Source organism: Cydia strobilella, chromosome 9 (assembly GCF_947568885.1).
Source record: "Cydia strobilella chromosome 9, ilCydStro3.1, whole genome shotgun sequence".
In the NCBI taxonomy this organism is placed as follows: domain Eukaryota; kingdom Metazoa; phylum Arthropoda; class Insecta; order Lepidoptera; family Tortricidae; genus Cydia; species Cydia strobilella.
In genome coordinates this window covers 18,325,961-18,352,395 of record NC_086049.1, presented here as the reverse complement: position 1 = coordinate 18,352,395, position 26,435 = coordinate 18,325,961, and the positions used below count along the sequence as shown (strand labels likewise).

At 36.3% G+C, this 26,435-nt stretch overlaps 3 protein-coding genes and 1 long non-coding RNA gene across 4 annotated transcripts in view; all 4 read right to left on the bottom strand.

Annotated features, from left to right (window-relative positions):
- Positions 1–5,020: 5,020 nt before the first annotated feature.
- LOC134743935 (uncharacterized) lies at positions 5,021–7,903 on the bottom strand. The gene is made up of 2 exons (XM_063677566.1): positions 7,646–7,903; positions 5,021–6,065 (listed from the first exon to the last, which is right to left on the bottom strand). The coding sequence occupies exons 1-2, from the start codon at positions 7,803–7,805 to the stop codon at positions 5,641–5,643; spliced, it is 585 nt and encodes a 194-aa protein (XP_063533636.1). The 5' UTR covers positions 7,806–7,903; the 3' UTR covers positions 5,021–5,640.
- A 1,178-nt stretch (positions 7,904–9,081) lies between these two features.
- On the bottom strand, positions 9,082–11,437 carry LOC134744005 (uncharacterized). Its single transcript, XM_063677638.1, has 2 exons — positions 11,119–11,437; positions 9,082–9,559 (listed from the first exon to the last, which is right to left on the bottom strand). The coding sequence occupies exons 1-2, from the start codon at positions 11,435–11,437 to the stop codon at positions 9,129–9,131; spliced, it is 750 nt and encodes a 249-aa protein (XP_063533708.1). The 3' UTR covers positions 9,082–9,128.
- A 1,654-nt stretch (positions 11,438–13,091) lies between these two features.
- Positions 13,092–15,528, bottom strand: LOC134744483 (uncharacterized). The gene is made up of 2 exons (XR_010128092.1): positions 14,567–15,528; positions 13,092–14,519 (listed from the first exon to the last, which is right to left on the bottom strand). It is a non-coding gene; the product is annotated as an uncharacterized LOC134744483 (long non-coding RNA).
- A 551-nt stretch (positions 15,529–16,079) lies between these two features.
- Positions 16,080–26,435, bottom strand: part of LOC134744478 (uncharacterized) — a 118,024-nt gene continuing 107,668 nt past the window's right edge. Inside the window, exon 5 of the mRNA XM_063678297.1 lies at positions 16,080–19,178. Coding sequence (XP_063534367.1) covers positions 18,929–19,178 — 250 coding nt within the window. The 3' untranslated portion in view covers positions 16,080–18,928. The remainder of the gene's footprint in view (positions 19,179–26,435) is intronic.

The window sequence follows — 26,435 nt, the reverse complement described above, 5'->3', positions numbered from 1 at the left end:
ATACTTATACATAGGACATAAGTATAAAAAAGTAAAGATTTTCCCCGTAAAACTGCGCATATTGGGCATTTTCTATGAAAAGGGCCCTTATTGTCGATGGCGCTTATGCCGCACAGCGTCGCGCGGCATTGTATTTATTTCGGAGCATCGTTTATAATGGCGTAAGCGCCATCGACAATAAGGTCCCTTTTTATAGAAAATACCACATATTCTTCCATCTCCGTGCGATACAGATTTTGGGGGCCGCCGATGAGTCCGGAAATGAGGGTCGCGTACAGGGAGAAGCGGGAGAAAGCGCTTGAATTAATGCGTTATTGCGTTATTGGGGACGTCACCCGTTTGTGAAACACTTCGGCGTATAGTAGTGGCGGTTATCTTGACCACCGTGTTATGGTGTTACAGATTTATTGTGGAATGATTTACATCCCCACTTATCGCTATAATTTTGGCTTATATCCTTTTCAACAAATACGACCTCTTTATCTTTACTTGAGTGTATAATTTCGCACAGTTATTTAAAAAAAGGCGTGAAATATATTTTTTTAATAGAGATTGATCATTTTTAGTTTACATTTTTCCAAAATACTTCCCTTTTCTACTAACAAATTGAATTGCCAGGTTATATTTAGTAGGTTTTATACATTGCTACCCTAGCAAGTTACAAAATGTGAAAGTGTATACATAGTTGTATAGGTATATACAGACCTGATTCACAACAAACAATTGAAATTAAGCCTTACAGTACATATGGTGCTATTTTCTCGCACTAGTGCGTAAAGTGCACTTTTTGTGCATATGTCGAAAGTTTAAAGGGCCATATATGTAGTGTAAAACGTTGTTGGATACACGTGCGAATAGGTAATTCGCAACTCGTGTCGATTTAAAACACTCCCTGCGGTCGTGTTTTAATTTATCGCCACTCGTTTCGGATTTCCTCTTTTCCGCAGTTGTATCGAAAATAACTATTTCTACTTTACACTCTCTTATACACATATACAATACAACATTACTAAGCTTTGAATGTAACAATAATATATGTTAGATTTGACACTATAATAATGTAATTTGTACTGTAATCATATGTTGTGAAAAAAAAAAAAACATTTTTGTTTAACAGTTTCATGTTTTTGCAAGTTGCAAGTGATTTGAAAAATCACATATATAATACGGAAGTTTTCTCTTCAAACAGGTATTTTTTCATGTGGCACACGTGTCCACATATTTTATCGTCGTCATCAGAATTCAAAATTCTTTTTTTCTATTCTCTATTGCCATATATGTCTCTATAATTATACTTACCAGATAGGAATGGAATGGCATGTGCATAATGGAATCTCAGATATCAAGCCCTCTAGCACATCACCCCTCGAGAGGCGTGTAGATATATCAACTAATAATAAATATACACAATGAGACAATGACAATATTATGTTCACCTCCTATCCCAATATAAATACCGTATTGTTCTTATTATATTACTTTGTCAATTTTACCAATGCTTTAATAACTTATCTTGACAATGTTTTACCATTATTATCATAAAGGGGCCCACTGACTATCAGTCCGCCGGACGATATCGGCCTGTCAGTTAGAACAAAAATTTGACAGTTCCGAACAACTGACAGGCCGATATCGTCCGGCGAACTGATAGTCAGTGGGCCCCTTTATAGTAGTTAAATTCGTGCCATAGCTTTCAATTTTCTTTTTTTTAAATTGTTATTTTGTTTTTAACGAAAATTTTATTTTACCTAAAATACTAATGGATTATGTACCAATTAGAAGAAATAATGAATGAAAGCCAAAGAAATCTAGAAAAGTAATATTTTAAAACCCTACTTTGCTAAGCCCTTACCGGGTCCTAGTAGTTATGTATGTGCTTGCGGTCGAATGCTTTTAGCGACCCTGCGGCACCCCATCTAAGGCGGATTCGGCACTCGTTGGTGGTTTTAGACGGTAGTCCTCTGGTTAGTCCGTCATCCCTCCTGGTTCCCCCGGACCAGGTGGCATGCGTAAACGCATTTCCCCGACGTTAAAAAAAAAAAAAAAAAAAAAAAAAAAAAAAAAAAAAAAAAAAAAAAAAAAAAAAAAAGTAGTTATGTACGTACCTACCTAGCATTAAGTTGCATGTAAAAACTTGACAAAATAGTCATGCCATACAACCGATGATGATGATAAACGATAACGCAAAATAATCGTATCAAATCTTTATCGTTTGTTCTCGTCAACTACGCGTGACTGTCACAGTAACGCAGTCCGTGAAGAAATGTCTAATCTAAATCATCTAATATACCTACACCCCAGGCCAAAAGTATGGAAACAACGTTGTTTTCTTTAATATTTCATGTTTCTACCTTTGTTGTATATATTTGTAAACAAAGACTTACATTAGGCAAACCCAAAAGATTAAAAATACACGCTTAATATCAAAACATCCTAAAATATCGTCAAAAAGCTAAAAAAAATAAGTAGGAAAAAGTTACATAATTATACCTACCCTTAATACAAATGTGAATATTGTCAAAAAGCTAAAAAAATTAAGTAGGAAAAAGTTACATAATTATACCTACCCTTTAATTACATGACAAAATGTTGAATTGGCAACTATCACAGCCAGAGTAATTCACTTTTAAAATGTTCTATTATTATTTTTTCCCCTCACTAGCCCGGAAAGCCGTCTTTTATCCTTTAAAACAAGCGGGGAAAAATGCATTTTATCCACTAGTGGGGAAAGTAATTTGACCTTGGATGGAGCGTGTTTAAGTAGCTTGACAGATAACAAAACGTAAAACGCTCATGATAATGGTTTCGTTCGATATTAATTATCATTAAATAAATGGTTGAGAATCTAAAAAAAATACCAAATTTAGCTTTATTTAATAATTTTAAGTCATAAACCTTAAAATTCCATAAGAAATGTTAGATTTTTATGATGTTAAATATAATTCTGAACGCACAAGTTGAGTCGATGCAATTTCAAAACGCATCGTTGACATTTCATACGTCAGAACAGAAATGTCAACATTGTCAACAAAATTTTTACTTAAAAACACTTCTCACCGACTCACGTAAAAATCAGAATTTCCAGTGTTTGCTGTTATAATATCGTAAAAAAAAGTGATTCCAGTTATGAAGATGATCTAACGTCTGTGGATGTTGCACTTTCCTCGCTATAGTGAGGGGAAAAGTTTTGTGTTACACACGGGTGCAAATGTATTTTATTTCTCGTGTGTTGAAGCACTCGCTCCGCTCAGGATTCTATTTTAGAACCACTCGCTTCGCTCGTGGTTCAACTATAGAATCCTTTCGCTTGCTCGTGTTTCAATTCCACACTCGCGGGTAAAATACAACTTTGCACCCTTGTATAACAAATAACTATTACCAAATTGTCAATAAGTAGTATAAAATCCATCGCTTAAAAGATCACACTTTTCTATTGTAATACAAGCTAATTTCCATACTTTTGGCCTGGGGTGTACCTATCAGGCTATCAGCCTCGACAGTACAAACATTTCGTGCTTATAATTGGGAACTGTCCGAGCATTAATAATTATTTTATATGACAGTTTTTTATTGTGTCTTGCGAAGTAGGTCTTATTGTACATGAGATAAGGAATACTTTGTAAATAAAGGTTTGGCTACAGGGAAAACTGGTTTGAGCCATAATAACGAATGTCCTAAAGGGCCGAGAAAATAGAAAGTCTGGTCTTATCTGGTTCAACCCGTTCAACGCTCCTAATCGTATTTACGAAGTAAAGATGCTACTCTTTTCCTTTATACCTAACAAAAGAGCTTTTGTAGTTGACGAGCCATACCTGCGTTTATACAACATCAAGTGACTATCCAGTTGCATATACTGTAGCCAAAATAAAGCACTAAAGCACCAAATACTTACAGACATGTAATTAGTGTAAGAGCGAGTGTCAAATACTTAATGTTATTACCATCACACTATTACGGCTACGAGGTCTTTTTTTAGTCTCGATGAGTATTTTGGTAAATTATATGACTTATTAGTGCTTTTGACATCTATAAAATATGATTATATAGTTATTAAATAGCTTTATTTTTACTTCATCTGTTTTAAGTGTATATTTATCTTTATTTGTCTAATCTAAGTATCAATATTATTAAAAGTGACATCTTCACGTTAGTTAGGAGTTAGGACATCGGCCAATTTATGTTTTTCTGAATTTCATTTTAAATGTTATGCATGATTTAGGCTAAGTTATTTTATTGTATACAATTTTGCATGATACTTTCTTGTATGTTGAAAGCAAATAAAGAACTGAAACTGAAACTCTAGAATCTAACTTATTGCTGCAAATAGGACTGTGAACTGTGAATAGTATGAATTAGTATTTAGATCAGTACGGTTTTTACTCACTATTATTTTTAGACGTACAAACGCTGCGGACACTCGTGTCTGAGGAAGGATTACCAAAGAATCCGAAACATGTAGCCAAAAGCGACTAAAAATAATAGTGAGTAAAAACCGTACTGATCTAAATATTTTGAAATATGTCTCACGATAGTTTAAGTGCGAGTATATATGAATTAGTTTTAAAAAAAGAGAAACCTTTTATCTTATGTATGGACATTTTATTTGCCACGATAAAAGAAAACGGTAGCATGTGCAATGTGCTCGTGTAAACTACTTTAAATATGTATTCGAAAGAAACATTTATTTTATTACACCAGAAATGGCCGCAATAGCTGTTCTGTTATCTATCGCATAGTCCGTCCGTGGTCCGTAGTCGTCGCCACAACCGACATGACGCGTAACCAAAGACGCGTCAAATATGCTGGCAATCATTAAGGCCGAATACTCGAGTTACAGCCTGGCTAAAAAAAGTAGAAATTAAAAAGTGGCAACACTGTAGTGTCGTCCCGTTTTTCTTAGATTGATTTGAAAGGGATGACACTACAGTGTTGCCACTTTAAAAGTTCTACTCTTTTTTGCCAGACTGTACTAACGTTGCGAAAGGCATTAAATTTCATATCTTTGCGTACCGTGCTAGAGGGGCTGGTAGATTTTGAACAATTTCAGAATGTTGTTAACTACATAACTACCTTACTATATATAGACCAATACTGCAACTATGATCCATTTTTTTTGTCCTGTTTTAAGTTGTGTTGTACCAATGTTATTTTTGGTTCTATATGGGTTTATTCTCCCATTTATAAAATATTTTGCTCCAGAGCTGAGTCATAATTACACCTAATCGAAGATATTCGAGTAATTATGGACCATTATACTTGTTTTAACTGTACTGATACCTTAACCAGTATCTATATGACTACTCGTTAGAAAGAAAAGTTTCAGTTCCATACTGTTGCAGTCACTAAAATGAAATCACAACTTATTCTTGTCTTAAAATGTCACTAATCTTGAGAAGGAAACCCTTTAAATACTGCAGACTGCAAAACGCGAACTTCTACTGCCTTGACTTCTTTATAAATCGAATCGATCACCAATTTGCACAGTTAAATGTTTATGTAACCTTTAACTGCCACTGTCTAAATGAGACCACAAGCCTCGATTTCATTTATATTGATTGTTTAACTAATAAGAAAATTCTAACTTTCATATTCGCGTTTGACTTTACACAAGTCTCCATCCGCGCTGACACTTTTCCTTCGCTATAACTTATTCCTTTTCTCATTCTGCGCAGCTATCTCATTCTGCAACATATCTTGCATCCTGCTCCTGACCGCCAAATTCCTAGAAGGTTCAAGTTGCCTCAAAAACGGCGTCAGCGACATCAGGAACATCAAATCATAGTCTTCATAATCCGTTTTGAAGCGTTTCTCAGGAAGCGGGTCTTCTTCTAAATACACTTCAAGATTTGAGTCTGGGTCGTATTTAGTTTCATAATCTATCTCTTTCTCTTCTTGCTCGCTATCTGATTGTTCCTCTCCCTCTTCCTCTGGTCGTAGCAGGTAGCACAGGCTTTTGAAGTACCGCCATCTTCCAACGTAATCGTCTTTGGAATTAATGTCGTTCTTCTTTACTTCTTTCTTAAAGAAATCGCGGAGATTCTTCCATTTTACGCGGATGATGTCTTCTGCAAAAGATAATCACTTATTAGAGTTATTAGTTTATAATGTTTTGGATGTCATACTTTACGTTTCGGAAAGTATTCAGTACCGTGAAACCAATGGTCCAAAATTAACTCGAATAGGTGCCTTCGTCCAGATGTGAATTTTATTTAAATATCGCAGTCCTAAGGCAAACAGTTACACAAAAGCAAGAAAAAGCTGAGGCAACACCAAAAACAAAATTGGTGTTGATATTTAATTAGGTACAGTCGCCATAAGATATATCGGAGCGGCCGAGGTGCTCGAAAATATCTGAACATTCTGAACACGCGCTCTAACGCCCTGGCAATAAAGGCGTGTTTAGATATTTGTGAGCGCCTTGGCCGCTCCGATATATCTGATGGCGACTGTATAATGTATATACGTGTTGAATTAGTATATTACGCTATAATAATTATAGAATTGGAAATATGGTAACGTATTCCGTGAATTTAACAAAATCTTATACAATGGGGTTGGCCGGTCGAAGTGTTTAGCAGATGGCGTGGCGCTAGCATAGCTTTTTTTTTTCTTTTTATTTAGGTAAACAAACAGCCACTACAAGTAATACATATTATACTAATTACTACAATGTCTACAATATGTGTGGCCCACACCGCTTACCACTAATTAACATGAATAATGTTCGTTCAGAGTCAAACTAATCACCGTCAGTCTTAAGGACTACCGGCTACTATAGCTTGCCCTGTCAATCCCTAGAATTGTGTCAAATTTTTGTTTTTTTAATGCCCTGGAAGCCCCCGCTCCCTCCCCCCCCCCTGCTCCCTTTAAGCCAAATCTCATAGAAAAAGGGGCAAGCTATGATGGCGCCATCTCTGCAAACCTTTGACAGTTGCCAACCCCATTATTCAATTTCAATTCAATTTATTTATTTAAGACAACACTGGCCCATAATTATTATTGTCATAACTACCATAAAAACAATTAAGGACAAATAAATAATTACTATCTATGTACTTTAAGTTGTCATATCGTCGATAAAAATTACCAATGACCATGCTAGGCCTGAATATGGTTCTTTTTGGTTTATTACAAACCTCACAGATACCGCGTGCAATTTTTTATATATTGCAGTATTGCGATTGAATTTATAGCACCTATGTAGGCGGCATCGGTAATGTACCTATCGAAAATCGCATACAATTATCGGTTATCGGTGACTTTGCAATAATACAAAAGCGGACTTGAAAACATTATTCGTAAGCATGCCAAGTTTTTATAGCGGTATGGCAGCTGTTAGCGCCTTTTTGGGCGATAATCGGTTGGCTAAATTAAATGCGCACGAGCCATCATGATAACATGCAATTTATACTTAATAAATGTCATAAGGATAAATGATATAGGTACATAAGATCGTTAATATGAGAATGAAGAAAAAACGCAGATAATTTTGAGGACAAATTGTAAGATATTGTACGGGTTGGGTTACTGCGAGATTGTAGCCATAAGAAACAAAACTAACGACATGACACTCCCAACGCCATCTATCCGCGCGACGCGGCAATCGCCATTCAAACCAATATTGTTCACAGCACGTGTCACCCACCTGGCAGTTTCAGCGTCTTCGCGACGTCCGCCCACGCCACCGCTAGCTCGGGTCTGTCGCCGTAGTTATCATCGTCAGGATTCCAAATACAACCATGTTTCTTAATTTCTTTAATTAATTTCATAGTATCACTGTCAGACATTTGGGTTTTAGAGGCCATGTCTATCGCGCGGCGTGGTCGCGGCAACTGACGCCGCGGTCGAAGGGGCGCGGCGCGGCAGACGCGACGTTGCCGCGTCGTGCAGCAAGCGTTGAGGCATTTGTAATTTTTGTTGGGGACTGGGGAAGGGACTTATTAAGGAAAATGCTTTGTATTCCTTAAATATAATAATTACTTAATGATATTAATAATGAGAGATATTAATTTAGCATAGAATTGTTAAGATTAATAGTTTGTTTTGTCGCGCGATAAACTATCAATTCGCCGCGCGAGTTGTACTAATTGTGCAGCTGGCAGCTGGCGGCGCAGATCACATGCCATTAAATTTTAAACTTTATCTCAATGGAATAATTATCAAATTTATTTGTATTGCCGCCGTAGCGTAGCCAACCGGGTCGATGTGACTTTTATGCATTAATTCTTTGATATCTGCGCCATCTATGAATACACAATGGAACTGAATGGCAGTCTTGTATTCTCGTCAAATTTGACATGTGCATAATCTCACTTCGCATCCGACGACGAAGTTACGTTCTTAATGTGTAGATGTCGCTTTGTTTTATTTACGTTAGCAGTTTTATTCATAGCGAGACCGACACTGACTATAAGCAAATATTATATTAAAATCGTACAAGCCAAAGGGCACATCTTCGCGAGTTATATCCTTATGGACAGACAGGCAAACATGACGAAACTATAAGGGGCATTTTGGCTACGGAACCCTTAAAATTGTTGACCATAGCCATGTTTGATAGAATGTGATTTTTAGACTGGAGGAAACCGACCCATTTTGAGAAAAGTCGTTGACATCTCTTCTAAATACCTAAAACTGGTATGGATGTGTTCCGCGTCTGGTCGATTCCGGTCAATTCGTATTCTGGAGACCACGAGGAACCCATTCATACCAGTTTTAGGTATTTAGAAGAGATGTCTACGAAAATCGCGAAGGAGACTTCTGCTTAATCTGCCTATAGACTATTTTTCGTTACATAAGTACGTTTCATTTTCGTTTATTACGATTTTAAGAGGAAATGCTGAGAAAAAATATTTTTGAAACTTTAATGTTTTTAATAGACACATATTTTTTATATAACTTAACTATTTTTGTCTTCAATGTCAGAACTTATCTTGGAAACCCTTTTCAGTATCCAAATGTATCTATTTTTTAGATCTATCCATCATTAATCATCATATCATCAAATTGCACACGCTAATGTTCATATAATGTCACACATATTGTCACTTTCTTATCCGTTACGATACGACTACGACTTGAAATTAAAAAAAAAACAAATCTCTCTTCTAACATCTCCATCCTCATTATCACATCTTATTCCTGTTCATCTTCTGCGCAGCTATCTCATTCAGCAACATGTCTTGTATCCTGCTCCTCACCACCAAGTTCCTAGTCGGCTCCAGTTGCTTAAAAAACGGCGTAAGCGACTTCAAGAACATTAAATCGTAGTCCTCTGAATCATTTGGTTTGAAGCGTTTTTCTGGAATAGGATCCTCTAAGTACACTTCAAGGTTTGAGTCTGGGGCGTACTTCGGTTCGTATTCTATCTCGACATCGACTTTCTCGCTCGTGCGTTCGTCTTCCTCTTCTCTTGGTAATGAGAGATGTAGTAGGTAGCCGAGGCTATTGAAGTATCGCCATCTCCCTTTGTATTCTTCTACGGAAGTGACATTTTTCCTTTTTACTTCTCTTTTGAAGAAGTCACGCAGAATTTTCCATTTTCCACGGATGATATCCTCTGCAAAGATAGAAGTAGTATTTTTTTAAACTTTAGGTACCAATAAATTTTAGGTCTGGACAGTCGGGACACTATTCTAAACTTTCGAAAGCGATTATGTCAAAAAATCATAAGAAACCTGAAAGCAATTTTTCAGAGTACTGACCTATCGAAAGCCTACAAATAATGCCTTATAGCGGACGCCGCTCGACACCAATTTCAAAGGAATACCGCAAATCGATGTACAGGTTAGCCGTTTGGCACACGCATACTAGAGGTCAAAACAAAATTTTTGACCCGCAGTTCCTAAAAAAATTTCACTGGGGGGAGTGGTAAAACATTTTTTTTTGTATGGAAAAACCTATCGAGTGTGGTATCATACGAAAGGGCTTTTTGAGGCGATTCTTATTGCTTTCTTGGGGTTCGATATCAAGATATTACGTATCATTTGTGGTATATTGTACAAAAAAAATGTAAGGTATATCGTAGCTGGAGGATACAACCTTGATATTTTGTGTCAATTACTAAACAAATTATACTAACTGATGAAAAGGCGCAGTTAAAAGGTTAAAGAGGTATTTCCCGTTGGATATATGGATATTACGTATCATTTTATGATTAATATGTACCGTATCTGCAGTATAGTTCCATAAGTCTCCTGAAATAGGTATTGAAGTAGAACTGTGTCACTTTGTAAAATTGAAAAATTAAAAAAAAAATTGTTAATGATATTATTTTCCAAATTGCTTTCTTGGAGTTAGACATGAGGATATCACGTATCATTTGTGGTATATTGTACAAAAAAAAATCAGCCATATCATGTCTGGAGGAGCCCAAACTTGGTATGTTTCGAAAATTCTTTTTGTTTTAATTTAAAAAAAATGCCCGACATGTAATGATGTGATATATTTTTAGAATCGCCTTAAAAAGCCCTTTCGTATGATACCACACACGATAGGTTTTGAAAAAAAAATATATTTTTTCCATACAAAAAAATAAATGTTTTACCACTCCCCCAGCGAAATTTTTTTAGGAACTGCGGGTAAAAAAAATTGTTTTGACCTCTAGTATGTGTGTGCCAAACGGCTAACCTGTACATCGATTTGCGGTATTTTTATACGAACGGGTTAGACTATTATGTAGATATGTAGGTAATTGTTTATGACATATTTCTTGAATTTTGGTGCTAGTTGTTGTAAGATATATCCTTGTATTTAATTAGTAAATGTATGGATTGCCTTCCCTATAACAACATAATAGGTATTTTTCGATTTTTAACAAATAAACTTAGCTAAGCTAGGTAGCGGTTGACATATAAATTGCATATTTCATTAAAATACAGTAAACGTTACAGTTTACGAGTCAAATTTCATTCGGACAGACAATACCGAATACTGACACGACGAAATAATAAGGATTCCGTTTTTCCATCCTGGATACGGAGCCCTAATAACAAGAACCAGTGTTATCAACATGACACTCCTAACGCCATCTGTACGCGCTACTCAGTAACCACTCAGAACTCGGAACAAAACAAAATACAGCACATACGATGCAAGCGACGTCACAGAGAAACGTACCTGGCATATCCAGTGCCTTTGCGATTTCGTCCCACGCCACCAGCAAATGCTGCCTATCGCTGTAGTTTTCGTCCTCAGGATTCCAAATACATCCATGTTTCTTCACTTCTTTAATTAATTTCATTGTGGCACTGTCTGACATTTGTATTTTACTGAACACCATTATGATCTCGCAGCGTTGCCGCGGCAACTGACGTACGATCAATGAGGGCGCGGTGCGGCGCGGCAGATGCGACGTTGCCGCGCCGTGCAGCGCCGGGCGATTGCGGCATTTATGACGGCATTGGAAAGGAAATTGTGCATTGGTGATTATGTACATCGATTAATATGAAACGACAATGATCATAACGAAATAATAAAATAACTTGTCGTTTAACCGATTATTATTTAAGTTGTTTTGGTTTATGTTTATAAACATACTAAAATAAATAAATAAATAGTTCAATTGATTAATTTGAGTACTTACACTTAAATTTCGTACTAAACTGACAGATCGGCCATATTGCGGCAGTTGAAATAGGGGTCGAAAAGCCAGGAAACTAGGAAATATAAGATACTAGCGACCCGCCCCGGCTTCGCACGGGTGTATATATCAATAGTATATAGCAATTGCAATTTCAAGTCTTCCGGCAGTGAAATATGAAATCAAAACATCTTAGGTAAATAATAATCAAATAATAATTCTTATATGCATTATACCTATATTTGACATACACGCCATCTTTATATTCACAATGGAACCGCTTGGTAGATGTGTAATCTTTTGCAAGCATGCTTCGCAATAGACAATGAAGTGATGTAGATGGCGCTACGATCACAGTCTGCTCTTGTTACAAGTTTTTATTACCAAAGCCAAAGATAGATATATCTCCGTAATAGATGGATACAGAGGAAAAAACGTGCCTCGAAAATCTCGAAAATTTGATTCTCGATCAGATGGCGCCACTAGCTCTGGCCTACTCTCGTATAGAGGGCGTTGACGGTTTCGTTTGTTATTTATAATTTTAACGCATATCCGTTAAAGAACATGGGTCAAAATCATATAAAAATAATGAATGCAAATAAAAAAATCATTTATCCATATTTAAATACATTTTAACGTATTTTATAAATCTTCATTTTTTGTTTTAAAGTATGTCGATAGATGGCAGTGAATTTACAGTGGTTACAAAATTTACTATGACAGTACCGCTCTATCTTATTATATCCTCTTTGGCAATGGTGACTCTTGAAGCGAATTAAAGTTTAGTTATAACTTATAAGTAAGATATAAAACTTAATTCACGTGTATTTCGTATAAATCTGTCAATACCATTATTTTTTGATTAATAAACTATTATCATGAGTAGACCCCTGAGAATCTATTCATCCTCGCAGCGCAGCGCCACAAAAGCATGAACGGTAGTGTCACGGCCAAGAATGGGTATTACCATATTTATAAGGTTGAATTCAATTTAAATGTTTCAAGCATACAACTAGGGAGCAAATAATATTTATTTGTTATACAAGGGTGCAAAGTTGTATTTTACCCGCGAGTGTGCAATTTCAACACACGAGAAGTAAAATACATTTGCACCCGTGTGTAACACAAAACTTTTCCCCTCACTATAGCGAGGAAAGTGCAACATCCACAGACGTTAGATCATCTTCATCACTGGAATCACTTATTTTTTTACGATATTATAACAGAAAACACTGGAACTTCTGATTTTTACGTGAGTCGGTGAGAAGTGTTTTTAAGTATAAATTTTGTTGACAATGTTGACATTTCTGTTCTGACGTATGATGATATTACTTTCCCCACTAGTGGATAAAATGCGTTTTTCCCCGCTTGTTTTAAAGGATAAAAGACGGCTTTCCGAGCTAGTGAGGGGAAAAAATATTTTTGTTAAATATTTTAATTTTTGTTTCCATTAATTCATAAAGGCTTTCGATAAAAGTCATTAATATAGGTTTTAATTAAAAATACATGATTTCCGTCCACATTTTATTTAGAGACATTGGTATAAAATATATGAGATATAAAACAGCACAGTCGTAATTAAATTAAAATATATCAATATAAAACATTTCAATGTAATGATAAATATTAAAAACAATAATATTAAAATTTAGATGTAGGGCCTGTGTCGCTTGAGATTGGTTTAAAAATATTTAATAAATAAAATCAGCCCATAAATGATATTTACAATGGTTTTGATGGAGTGTTATTAGCGAATGATCAATAATTATATACCAGGTTTGAATATGAAAATTATTCACTGTGATACACATGTAGAAAACAATAACTTTTTTAGAATTCAGAACAAACAAATGTGGGAATATTTTTTCGTAAACAGTAATGTTATTAATACATATCATTGTTTTGCTTTAATCTTACAATTATTTTATCACAGTGAATAGAGGGGGTAGGGCTAGGGTGTTGGTAGGGCGTGTACTTAAAGGAACCTCTAGTCTGAATGTTAGTTTTAGGATACATAAATACATATATATGTATGAACAGATTTTTTTTCAATGGTTAACACAACATTTATTGTACACAATGATACATTGTTTATAATACTAAACATTAATTTATGCGTTTCACATATTATTTATTCCATTGACGGTATAATCATACAATACGAAGCCACGGCGGAATGTTATAACGTTTATCGAAAATTGATAATTTGACGCGACGCTAATAGCGAATATTCATCATTTATTATCATCAACTGTTTGGCTTTATTCCTCAACAGCCAAAGAACAGTAAGCTATTTTTACAATTTAATATGGAAGCTTAAGTAAGAGATGGCGGGTGGCCTAGCTCCGCCGCCGTCGCGGTTTTGACTTTTGGCACGGTTGCCCACTTTAAAGCGGCTAACGATAAATCAGAGAAAATATTAGTAAAATATAACTGTAAAACTGCCTGCATCACTGTCAATTCAATTATTGCAGCACCCACAGTATAATATGCGAATAACTAAAGACGCTTAAAAATATATAAAATATCTTTGGCAACAATTTCCAAGCACAAGATTCTGAGCTGAAGCTATGCTTGAAATAAATAATTTACCGTCTAATGTAATGTAGATATTATAGTACTGTAACACTATCCTTAACCTAACACATCGACGAACGTATCATAGAGTATGGAATACTTAAATAAACATTCATATGCCTCTTCCAGACACACTTCGGTGTCTGTCATTCCCTAATAAAATCACGGCAACCCTTTTTGAATTGAATATTCACTATAGAGATATTTTAAAATGCGATTTATGTTATCTATAACTAACGATGAGTATTACTCATTTACAAACAAGACTTTATTCTTGCTTAAAGCATATATATATTTCGTTTAGGGATAAAGTAGAACATTTTGCATGCCTTCTCAATTCACTGTGTTCGATTGTGAATATCTCTTTCTACATAGAAAAGAGATAGAACCACGTTTTCTCATACAGACTGCATGTTTGTGAAGGCATGCACTAAATATTCGAAAGTCGAATGTTTTCACCGAAACATTGGACCCGAGTGAAACAGATAAACAATTTATCATTTCCGTAGCGTTCTAAAGGAAACTTAGACACTGAACTTGGCTCTGGCACTACGTGCCTCAGAAAACGAAATAGAAACAATATTTTAGATATTTAGTTAGCACAAATTCTTTTTTTGGTTAGAAACTGGGTAATTTGAAGAACTCGTTCGAAGTTAGTTCTACTGTAAAATTGTATACGCGAATGTCCTAAGTTCAGCGGAACATACAAAATGTTAAACGATCCGTCAATGAAGCGAAAAAATACGTATCAAAAACCGTTAAATAAGATACATCCTTGAAATTTACTTTAGAACACTCATTTCAGTCTCTTAGGATATAAATTCCAATATTATTTCGAATTTAAGGATCTAACGTTAGACCGGGCAGGACCTTTGGGAGCTTACTTTTCTATGACAGATGAACGGTGATCACGTGAAGCTTTCCATCCAACGAAGCGCCGGAAGCTCCGGCCCGGACCCGGCACGGACCCAGCCCGATCTAACGTGAGTCATTAGTAAAATAATCAATTAGGGGCGGCCGGGGGAATGTAATCTTTATAAAATTTCCTGCTTCATTTTCCAAATGATTAACTGCCATCGAACATTTTTAACGTAATGCTTTCATTAACCACGAATTAATTATTCTTGTCTAATACTTCTCCCTGGCCTCCCCTTTAATTAATGACTCGAAGAAGGATGCAAAACAATATATTTCCCTAGAAATAGTTGGCTAAACACTAAATCAACACAATATAGTGATGATCATGACGCTAGTACTAGGCTTCCTGGAATGTGATGCTTATGTGCTTGTGTGTTTGTTGTTGTGTGTGTCTACGATCAAGCAAAAATAGCTATATATAGCTATTAAAAAATATAAATCAATTCATTTAATTTAATTGATTTATAATTTTTAATGTAAATTAATTGAATTTAATTGATGTATAATTTAATCTAATTTGATTGAATTGAAGTTAATTTATTTATAGTTTTAATGTAATTTTAATTTAATTTATTTATTTTACAATTTATTTATTTTTAAGCACTGTAAACTAACGGAATATGGGCCGACAGGCCTGAAATAAAGATTTTTCAATTTCAATTGACAGATTTGTCCGCTAGACAAATCAGTAGGCGAATTATGAAGGTGTTGCGACCACATACACGTGTGAAGCCACCTTTACATAGTAATAACCACGGCAACACTAAGCTGTCAGGTAGACAGAAAAAAGGAGTTTTACTACACGTGCATGATAGATGAATAAAACTAATATTTAATGTATATGTAAACTAATAAAATTTGTATTCAACACGACTCGGGCGTTCTTTAATGTTCCTGCCATCAACTCACCGCCGCACTCCCACAAAGGGTTTATCCATATGTGATAAGTGTTACTTTTTAACTCGCTGACACTGTTTTTATCACCCTGTCAGGTCTAATCTTGGGACGACATAATAGATATGATGGTAATGCACACGAATAACTCAAGTTACTAACATTTTAACATCACATTCCAAAAACCCCAGCCAATAAACCTGTTAAAATTACGTTATCGTTGGTCTATGTTATGCTTGTAATATTAAAACACCGATCGACAATCGACAACACCTAGTACACAAAACTATGTTACTGATATAACTATATAATTACCGCAAATCGCGGATTTATTCCAATCATATGACGTCACAACACAACTACAAAACATAATAGGTACTACAATTAAAACTTCAGATAAATTCGTCATTAAGTATGTACCTATATGACATAAATGATCAAAATTGAATCTTAACTTGTATTAAATGCAATGACTTTGTTTTACAGGTCAAATACTCAATCGATATATTTTAAAAATGTGTTCGTCAATTCAGAAGGGGATAAGATACATATGTAATAAAATGAAAGCTCTGTGCCATGTTTATCAAAAGCTTGTAGCTTGTAATACAAGCGGAACTCGCTTTTTCACAGCTTTTGTAAAGCGAGGTTTAGACTAGCACAAGAATTTGCATGCAATTTTCGTTACATTGCGGTATGTGATCAAACTTTTGAATACAGTTTACTTTAGTAGTCGGCAATGTAACTTAAATTGCATGCAAGTTCTTGCTAGTCTAAACCTCGCTTTAGAAAGGGATTAATGTATTACAAGCTACAAGCTTTTGATAAACAGGGCACTGGTCTATAACCTGTAATAGTATGTTAATGTTTATATTAAGATTAAAACTGTTTAAATAACTTTATAAGTAAATAAATACCTTTCTTTTAACCGGACGGTAAGGTTTTAGAATGTCAATAAATTTAGCAGTTTTCAAATTTAATATGTTCATGTTTATAGTGGTCCTTTATCTATAATTTTGATACCGATTCTATGACATGGGCCGCAGTCGTTGTAGAAAATGGTACAAATCGGTTCAGAATCCTGGTGAAGCTGACTGCGGCATCTACAAATGTGAAACTCTAGGGAGAAAAGCTTTAAGGATGACTCACGTTAGACCGGGCCGTGTCCGGACCGGAGCTTCCGGCGTCTTCGGGCGTCGGCGGGAGCACGTGATGCCTTCCATAGAAAACGAAGCGTCGGAAGCTCCGGCCCGGACACGGCCCAGTCTAACTTGAGTAATCCTTTACTCGAATGTTTATTATTTTAACCAAAACCGTCGACACGAAATAAAAAGACTATAAGAGTTTCATACTCGATGATGAAAGAAAAAATACCTATTTGTCCACGTTCGCGACCATATTCTCGTAATCAGTTCAAACTTTTCTCTCTATAGCTGCAGCAACAAAATCAATCAATTACAGAGGTTAAAATTGTAAAGGGTCTCAAAAATATATTGAAAACTAAAATTTAGTGCTCAACGGTCATCTGGCGTGTTTACATATATACATCGAGTTTAGCCGGAGCACGAATTTAAAACTACTGAACGGGTTCTAAGTAAAATGATATGTAACTGTTAGTACATAGATATATGGGTATCTAATTAATATGTACACGAAATAAATTAAGGGAAATTAACGCGATTGGAAGGAATTGTTTTAACACGAAATAAACGAGATGTTGGTGCGTTTGCACGAGCTCAGACCATACACTCGCTGCCCGTGGATGGCGACTTTCGCTTTTTGCATATGATACGAGTAGTACACACTCATATTTAATATTAAACAATGTGACTGAAGTGATTGGATTCAGTAATTACAAATGATAATATTCGCAAGGGCTTCCTTCATACAGATGTAGTACATAATTATTTTCCATCGTATTTTCACGGAAACTTACGAACGTTTGCTATTTCAGACCAAAAAGTACTGACATTGACTGAACTAGCATGACAAATGCGAACGTTTCCGAGCAAAATACGATGGAAAACAATTATGCACTACCTACATCTGTCTGTACGGCAATGAGGGTTCGAAATAAAGTTTTATTCTTACAAAAGTCTATAAAACACAAATGTCAAAAATGTAAAATTTTACAGCCCCAAAAATTCTGCAGATATCGGATTAATTGCTACAAACTTAGAGGATATAACCAAACGGTGTAGCCATTAACAGGCGTTCTGCTCTGTCGAAAATAAGCGGCCAATGGCGACACAATGTATGGACTGAGGTTTATCTGACATGGCTATTTTTACGTGCCCCGCACAAATTGGCAGACTGTTTTGTGCAGAAAATTACAGACATGGCGTCTCCGTTTGGTTATATCCTCTAAGGCTACAAAAAACTACCGAAATATTTGACGTTAGAAAAAAAACTACAATATAATCAAATAGAGATTTAGAACTTGACGATGCACTTCCGAACACGCTATATTTGCAACTCGCTTTGAGGTTAGGATATTAGGATTGAATTGTTACAGGCAGACAGACAGTCAAGGGTAACAGACTAATATATGAATCATATAATTGAGCTCGAGTGGTTTGATTTGAAACAGATGTTCGTATATTTGTATCATTGTATTTGCGATGTTGATATTTCGATAAAATAACATAGGACAAATTGTTTCAAATTATTAAATTGTATGTAAATAAAATTAAAGGGGTTTCTTATTACCTTATCATTTGATTGTAAAATGTTTATACATATGAGCTATTGTGTGACATCTTATTGGACGTTTTGTATTGGATTAAGATTTAAGTTATTTTATTCAAATTAAGTTACATATTCAATTTAAAAGGGTTTTTTTAAGTAAGTACATATGTCAAAAGCCCAATTGCATAAAAAAATTATTCACTATCAAAAAGCGAAAACCGCTCCCGAGCAGCACTTATCTTAGATTATCTAGTGGTCGATTTTAATCTAGATCTAGGTGTCGCTAGCGGCAGACGGCTGTTTGATCAGCACCTCGGCATGCCCGACACTGGCCTGACTCTTCAGCTTCTTGTCGTGCGCGTGCGCGGGCGCATGTTTGTCGTGGGCGACAGGTTTGTCGGCGACTTGCTTGTCGTGGGCGACATGTTTGTCGTGGCCGGCCTCGACGGTGGATACGCCGTTTTTGTGCGCCGGCTCGCGGTGCTCCTCCCGGTATTTCTTGTGCCAGTGGAGGAAAATACATCTGCAATGAAGGAGGATAGTTAGAATTTTGTTTGGACTTGGCGGAGGCCCTATCGTGCTCCCAGATTTATGTACAGTCAAGTGTAAAAATATCTATGATGCTAAAATCACTACATAGTATAAAACCAAGTCGCTTTCCGCTGTTTGTCCGTCCGTCTATCCCTATGTATGCTTAGATCTTTAAACGTACGCAACGGATTTTGATCCTGTTGTTTTTAATAGATAGAGTGATTAAAGAGGAAGGTTTATATGTATAATTTGTAAAGGTTTTGTGTAAATTCGTTGAACTACCCGTGCGAAGCCGGGGCGGGTCGCTAGTGTACCTATATTTGGCTATAGGTACTATATACCATAGAAAATAGAAGAGGAAAGATGCTTGGACACGTGATACGACACGACGAATTTATCAAAAACATAATTGAAGGGAGAGTTGAGGCAAGGAGACGGAGGGGGAGACCTAGAAGATCATACATAGATCAAGTAAAGGAAAAACTCAACGTCGTGTCGTATCAGGCTGTCAAGGAGAAGGCAGAGGACCGGAACATATGGAAATCGCTCCACCGACAAGAGTATAACTCTTAAATATATGATGATGACACATTGTTTAAACGCTGAACGGGACTCAGCAATACGTGTCAACGTCAGTCCCTATCGTCAGTAACTCAGTTACTGGATTAAGTAAGGCGTGTGAGCTTTAACGTATTTAAGTGTACTAAATAATAACACAAATACACATAAAGTTATAAATATAGAGCTGTACCTAAGAAGGGTACATTATGATAGTAGCGACCGACCCCAACCGTCCCGGGACCAGTCTGAAAATCAGCGCGGAGCCCTCTGGCACCGCACATGCTGAGATTGGGACCCTTTGCCTCACCATAGATTTAAGTTAATAGATATTATGTTATGTTAAGTTGATATTTAAGTTTAAGTTTAGTTTATATTGTATTTTTAAGCTATCCTTTCATAAATTTTAGATATTTTTTTTCCTAAGGTGTGGCAATAAAGATTTTTTAATTTAATTTAATTTAATTTAAATAAAATGTCAACACAACTGGTGCACCGTCAAGTAGGTCAGCACATGGTGCACCCACGCGGTGCAGTATCGATCCGGGCTTTCATGACCCATGCCATTTACGTAGTAATCACATTGGATCCGCAACAGATCGGAACGGATCGGATCCGTACGCCGCTCCGGTGTGTGAGCGCTACGTATAGGCAAAGAGGATATAATTTTGTAACCACAGTAAATTCAGTGTCATCTATCGGCACACTTTAAAACTAAAAATGAATATTTATAAAAATACGATATAATGTATTTAAATATGGATAAATGATTTTTTTTATTTGCATTAATTCTTTTTATATGATTTTGACCCATGTTCTTTCACTGACATGCGTTAAAGTTATAAATAACAAACGAAACCGTCAATGCCCTCTATACGAGAGTAGGCCAAAACTAGTGGTGCCATCTGATCGAGAATCAAATTTTCGTGATTTTCGAGGCACGTTTTTTCCTTAGACTGTATCCATCTTTTACGGAGTTATATCTATCTTTGCTATTACTTATTCTGTGCCGGAATCTCAAGTTGTATAAAGAATTGATCAGTAACAATGTGCTAACTGCTAACCCGTAGTAAACCAAGTTAGTATCAAGCAGATACGTCTGCAAAAAAAAAAATACCTACAATATCACAATATGATGTACACCGTGTAACATACACGTTTAGGGCGCGGCTTGATTAGTTAAAAGCGTCCCGCCGGCACACTAGGGGTTCCATACTGATTATACCCGACCTTGCCTTTGTAAGGTTAACTATGACATTACTTTTTTAATTTCACTTCATACTTGCATACCTACTATATATTGTCCACAGAATATCATCGAAATATATACATAAAAAGAGAATTAAAATTGCACCTGTTTTCATACAGTCGAAAAAGCATGGTAAATATAAAAGTATTCAAACCCATATAATTTGTAGTAGGTAAGTTGTGTTTAGCATTATTAAAAGCGGAATTTAGTGACATTCTTGAATTTGCAGAACAATTAACTAGCCAAATAAAAATATTGGCGACAGGTGCAAATATATCCGAACATAGTGTTCGCAAAAATTTATATGGGTGAAAGAAAAATATCGCTCCTGCTCACATTACAAAAAAAAATTGATAATTGTTGTAAATAAAGTCTTAAGAGTATACGATATGATATATTAAAGTAAATAAATCAGCAATCAGCATCAGTCCTTGTAAAAAGACTTAACGGGACAGGCCGTACAAATCTGCAACTGTAGATTTTTTTCCCTGTATTCTTACCAAATGAATGCTTACCAAATTAGCTCCATGCATGAATTTATTTTTATTTTTGGATTCATAATTTATATCGTTGGAACACCGGAAATGATAAAAATACTTTTGTAAACCTTAAGAGCCAACAGGAGCCGAGACCAAACTCAATTTTGAGATTTGAAAGAGAATATCGTCGTCGCGCTGACGGGGGCGGTACCGCGTACCGAGAGACTATCCCAGTGTGTGTGGTGCACGCACACCGACGCGCACGTTATTTGCGCTCCTCGCCGGCCTCACGCCGCTCGCGTTTTTAGTAACTAAATTCAATATCCTTCTACAACCTGCAATCTAATTAACATTTCGAGTTACACAATAGTAAAAAAACATAACATAACATGGACATACAAGAAAACATTGTTGTATAAAAACATACAAGATAACGGCTGTTAAATTAATCCAATTAAATATTTTTAAATATGATAAACAAAAATATTAAATTATAGTCGTGAGTATTTTAAAAGTAAAACTCCCTTATACCTTGATTTTAAACAAAGTATTTTACTTATAACTTACTTGGTTCGTATGAATTAGTGACATACCTAATTAAAAAAGAAAGCTATAACTCCCGCGGGAACAATATAGGCCTTTTCCCTTCAGTACACCTGCATGAAATAAGATCTTTTCGAGCAAGCGTCTTGAAAAACAAATTTGCCGCTCTCCGGCTCCGTTGAATAGAAAAAAAGAAAGCCTCAGGTTAGATAAAATTATCATAATAAAGAAACATGTGACATGTGATATTTCTTACTTTGATGTAATTATACAGTTTTATTGATGGTCCGTTTTTTTATTTATGTGTCAGATTTTGATAAAAATAGGTATAAATTGAAGAGCTCCTAATTCTGATCGGAATAAATATGAAACCCAATAAATAAATAAATAATAATAAATATTAAATCAATATTATAGGACATTCTTACACAGATTGACTAAGTCCCACGGTAAGCCCAAGGAGGCTTGTGTTATGGGTACTCAGACAACGATATACATAATATATAAATACTTAAATACAAATAGAAAACACCCATGACTCAGGAACAAATATCTGTGCTCATCATATCATATCATCGAACCCAGGACCATCGGCTTCACAGGCAGGGTCACTACCTCCTAGGCCAGACGACCGGTCGTCGCCCAATATTTTGGGACAATAGTCTAGTCTACAAAAGGTTCAAGGTGGTGAAAAAAATAGTGTAAGCTGTTCGCATAAAAAAACCGCAAATCGATGTACAGGTTAGCCGTTTGGTACACGTATATACTAGTCAAAACAAAAATTTTGACCCGCAGTTCCTAAAAAAAATTCCCTTAGGAGGGGAGTGCTGAAACCTTTTTTGTATAAAAAAAAACTTTTTTTTTAAACCTATCGTATACTTCTCATCTATCATACGAAAGGGCTTTTTGAAGCGATTCTGAAAATATACCACATCATTGCATTTTAGCCATTTTTAGGGTTCCGTAGCCAAATGGCAAAAAACGGAACCCTTATGGATTCGTCATGTCTGTCTGTCTGTCGTCCGTCCGTATGTCACAGCCACTTCTTTCCGAAACTATAAGAACTGTTGAAACTTGGTAAGTAGATGTATTCTGTGAACCGCATTAAGATTTTCACTCAAAAATAGGAAAAAAAACATTTTAGGGGTTCCCCATACTTAGAACTGAAACCCAAAAATTTTTTTTTTTCATCAAACCCATACGTGTGTGGTATCTATGGATAGGTCTTCAAAAATGATATTGAGGTTTCTCATATATTTTTTTTCTAAACTGAATAGTTTGCGCGAGACCGAGAGACACTTCCAAAGTGGTAAAATGTGTAACCCCCCCTCTAACTTCTAAAATAAGAGAATGATAAAACTGAAAAAATATATGATGTACATTACCTTGCCAACTTTTACCGAGAACTGGTTTGAACGAGATCTAGTTAGTAGTTTTTTTTTAATACGTTATAAATCGTAAACCGCAATTTACCTTTCACTCACGTTTCACATAAAAATACATTGTTTAAATTGTGTAATGTACGGAACCCTCGGCGCCCGATTCCGATTCGCACTTGGCCGGTTTTTTCTTAAATTGAAAGAAAAAGAATTTTCAAAACATACCAAGTTTGGGCTCCTCCAGATACGATATGGCTGATTTTTTTTGTACAAATGATACGTGATATCCTCATATGTAACCCCAAAAAAGCAATAAAAAAATTATTTAGTTTTTTTTTTCAATACAAAGTGACACAGTTCTACTTAACCCTTTAACGACCCCAAACTTGGTGTGTTTTGAAAATTCTATTTGTTTTAATTTACAAAAAAATGGCTAAAATGTAATGATGTGGTATAATTTTAGAATCGCCTCAAAAAGCCCTTTCGTATGATACCACACACGATAGGTTTTTGGAAAAAAAATATGTTTTTTTTTTCATACAAAAAAAATGTTTCAGCATTCCCCTCCTAAGGGATTTTTTTAGAAACTGCGGGTCAAAAATTTTGTTTTGACCTATTAGTATGCGTGTGCCAAACGGCTAACCTGTACATCGATTTGCGGTTTTTCTTTGAAATTGGGCTTGTACGGCTGCCACTAATAGAGATACTAACTCCTAAAAATACGTATGATACCTCATTGGATTCAGAATGATGTCTAGAAAAATGTATTCGAAGCGTTTATTCCCACATAAAAAAAGTTCAAAGCTATTAACAAAAAACGGCCAAGTGCGAGTCGGTTCCGTACCATTACGCAAAAAACGGCAAAAAATCCCGTTTGTTGTTTGGGAGCCCCACTTAAAAAAATATTTTATTCTGTTTTTAGTATTTGTTGTTATAGCGGCAACAGAAATACATCATCCGTAAATATTGCAACTTTTTAGCTATCACGGTTCACGAGATACAGCCTGGTGACAGACGGACAGGCAGATTGACAGACAGACAGACAGATAGATATTATTTTAAAGGTATTAAATATTCTGAAATAAAACTATGAAAACGGATTATATCGCGTATATTGAATTTATAATACATCCCGACGTTTCGAACTCTTTACAGCGTTCGTGGTCAACGGGTGACTGAGGAAAAATTACAAAATGCAAAAATACCCACATACTAAAATAATGAACAATCATAGACTACAAACTTTAAGGCTGGTTGTACATGCAAAATCGGTTCATAAGGCTAGTTATACACTATAATTATTTTTCAAGTAAAGATATATATATATACGCGATAAAAATAAACTATGCCGGCTCCAACCCTACACCACGGACCCGAGAAGATTTAATTCCCTCCTAAATTGTAGGAGGGTATCCCAATATGGGACCGGCAACAAACTCGGCGGGACACATCTTTTCAAAACATCAGAATGTCCAGCATCATCCAACACTACGGTCTCACAGTCTATGTCTCGCTTGTTCCTTTATCAGGTGGACTACAGGATCCCAAGCTGGTGGTAGAGAAAAGCCATCTTCCCTATTAAAGTTTGGATATTTCTTAATCTCAATGGCCTCGCGCAGCATTCTGGGTATGTAACGCTTCTCCTTGGCAAGAACCAGAGGCTTATCAAACTTGATTGAGTGATTGGCTTTATCCATGACATGCTCACAGACAGCAGACCTAGGTCGACGGTGCTTGACATCAGCTATGTGTTCCTTCACCCGAGTGGAAATGCTCCGTTTCGTCTGCCCGACATATGATAGGCCACACTCACAGTCCAGCCTGTACACTCCTGCAGTCTGTAGAGGGGTATTGCATTTTACAGGCCTCAGGAATTGTGACATCTTCTTCATTGGCTTGAAATATGTTTTTATAGAAGCACGCTTCAAGATGTATTGCCCCTTCTTAGATGTATTGGTAAAAAGAAATCCTGATAACACCCTAGGTCGCACTGTGTATAGGAAACCTACTCATACTGATAGGTACTTAAATGGCAAATCGCATCACCATCCCAGTCAACTTGTTACAGTAGGCAAATCTTTGTTTCAGAGAGCCCAGAGGATATGTGATGACCAGCATCTGGCCGCGGAGCTCCAGCATGCCAGGCGCGCGCTCCAGGCAAACGAGCTCAGGATACCGCGGGTCAACCAGAGGTCCCACATTAAGATCCCCACAGTCGAGCGCAGGCCTGCCATTCTGCCTTTTGTCAGGGGGGTCACGGACAGGATCAGCCACATCTTGAAGCGTGCTTCTATAAAAACATATTTCAAGCCAATGAAGAAGATGTCACAATTCCTGAGGCCTGTAAAATGCAATACCCCTCTACAGACTGCAGGAGTGTACAGGCTGGACTGTGAGTGTGGCCTATCATATGTCGGGCAGACGAAACGGAGCATTTCCACTCGGGTGAAGGAACACATAGCTGATGTCAAGCACCGTCGACCTAGGTCTGCTGTCTGTGAGCATGTCATGGATAAAGCCAATCACTCAATCAAGTTTGATAAGCCTCTGGTTCTTGCCAAGGAGAAGCGTTACATACCCAGAATGCTGCGCGAGGCCATTGAGATTAAGAAATATCCAAACTTTAATAGGGAAGATGGCTTTTCTCTACCACCAGCTTGGGATCCTGTAGTCCACCTGATAAAGGAACAAGCGAGACATAGACTGTGAGACCGTAGTGTTGGATGATGCTGGACATTCTGATGTTTTGAAAAGATGTGTCCCGCCGAGTTTGTTGCCGGTCCCATATTGGGATACCCTCCTACAATTTAGGAGGGAATTAAATCTTCTCGGGTCCGTGGTGTAGGGTTGGAGCCGGCATAGTTTATTTTTATCGCGTATATATATATATCTTTACTTGAAAATTAATTATAGTGTATAACTAGCCTTATGAACCGATTTTGCATGTACAACCAGCCTTAAAGTTTGTAGTCTATGATTGTTCATTATTTTAGTATGTGGGTATTTTTGCATTTTGTAATTTTTCCTCAGTCACCCGTTGA

Excerpts from the sequence above, each read along its gene's own strand:
- LOC134743935 (XM_063677566.1), bottom strand. The coding sequence starts at position 7,805 with ATGGCCTCTAAAACCCAAATGTCTGACAGTGATACTATGAAATTAATT. Across the intron at positions 6,066-7,645 it reads GAAGACGCTGAAACTGCCAG|AAGACATCATCCGCGTAAAA; the intron begins GTGGGTGACACG and ends TATCTTTTGCAG.
- LOC134744005 (XM_063677638.1), bottom strand. The coding sequence starts at position 11,437 with ATGTACATAATCACCAATGCACAATTTCCTTTCCAATGCCGTCATAAA. Across the intron at positions 9,560-11,118 it reads AAAGGCACTGGATATGCCAG|AGGATATCATCCGTGGAAAA; the intron begins GTACGTTTCTCT and ends CTATCTTTGCAG.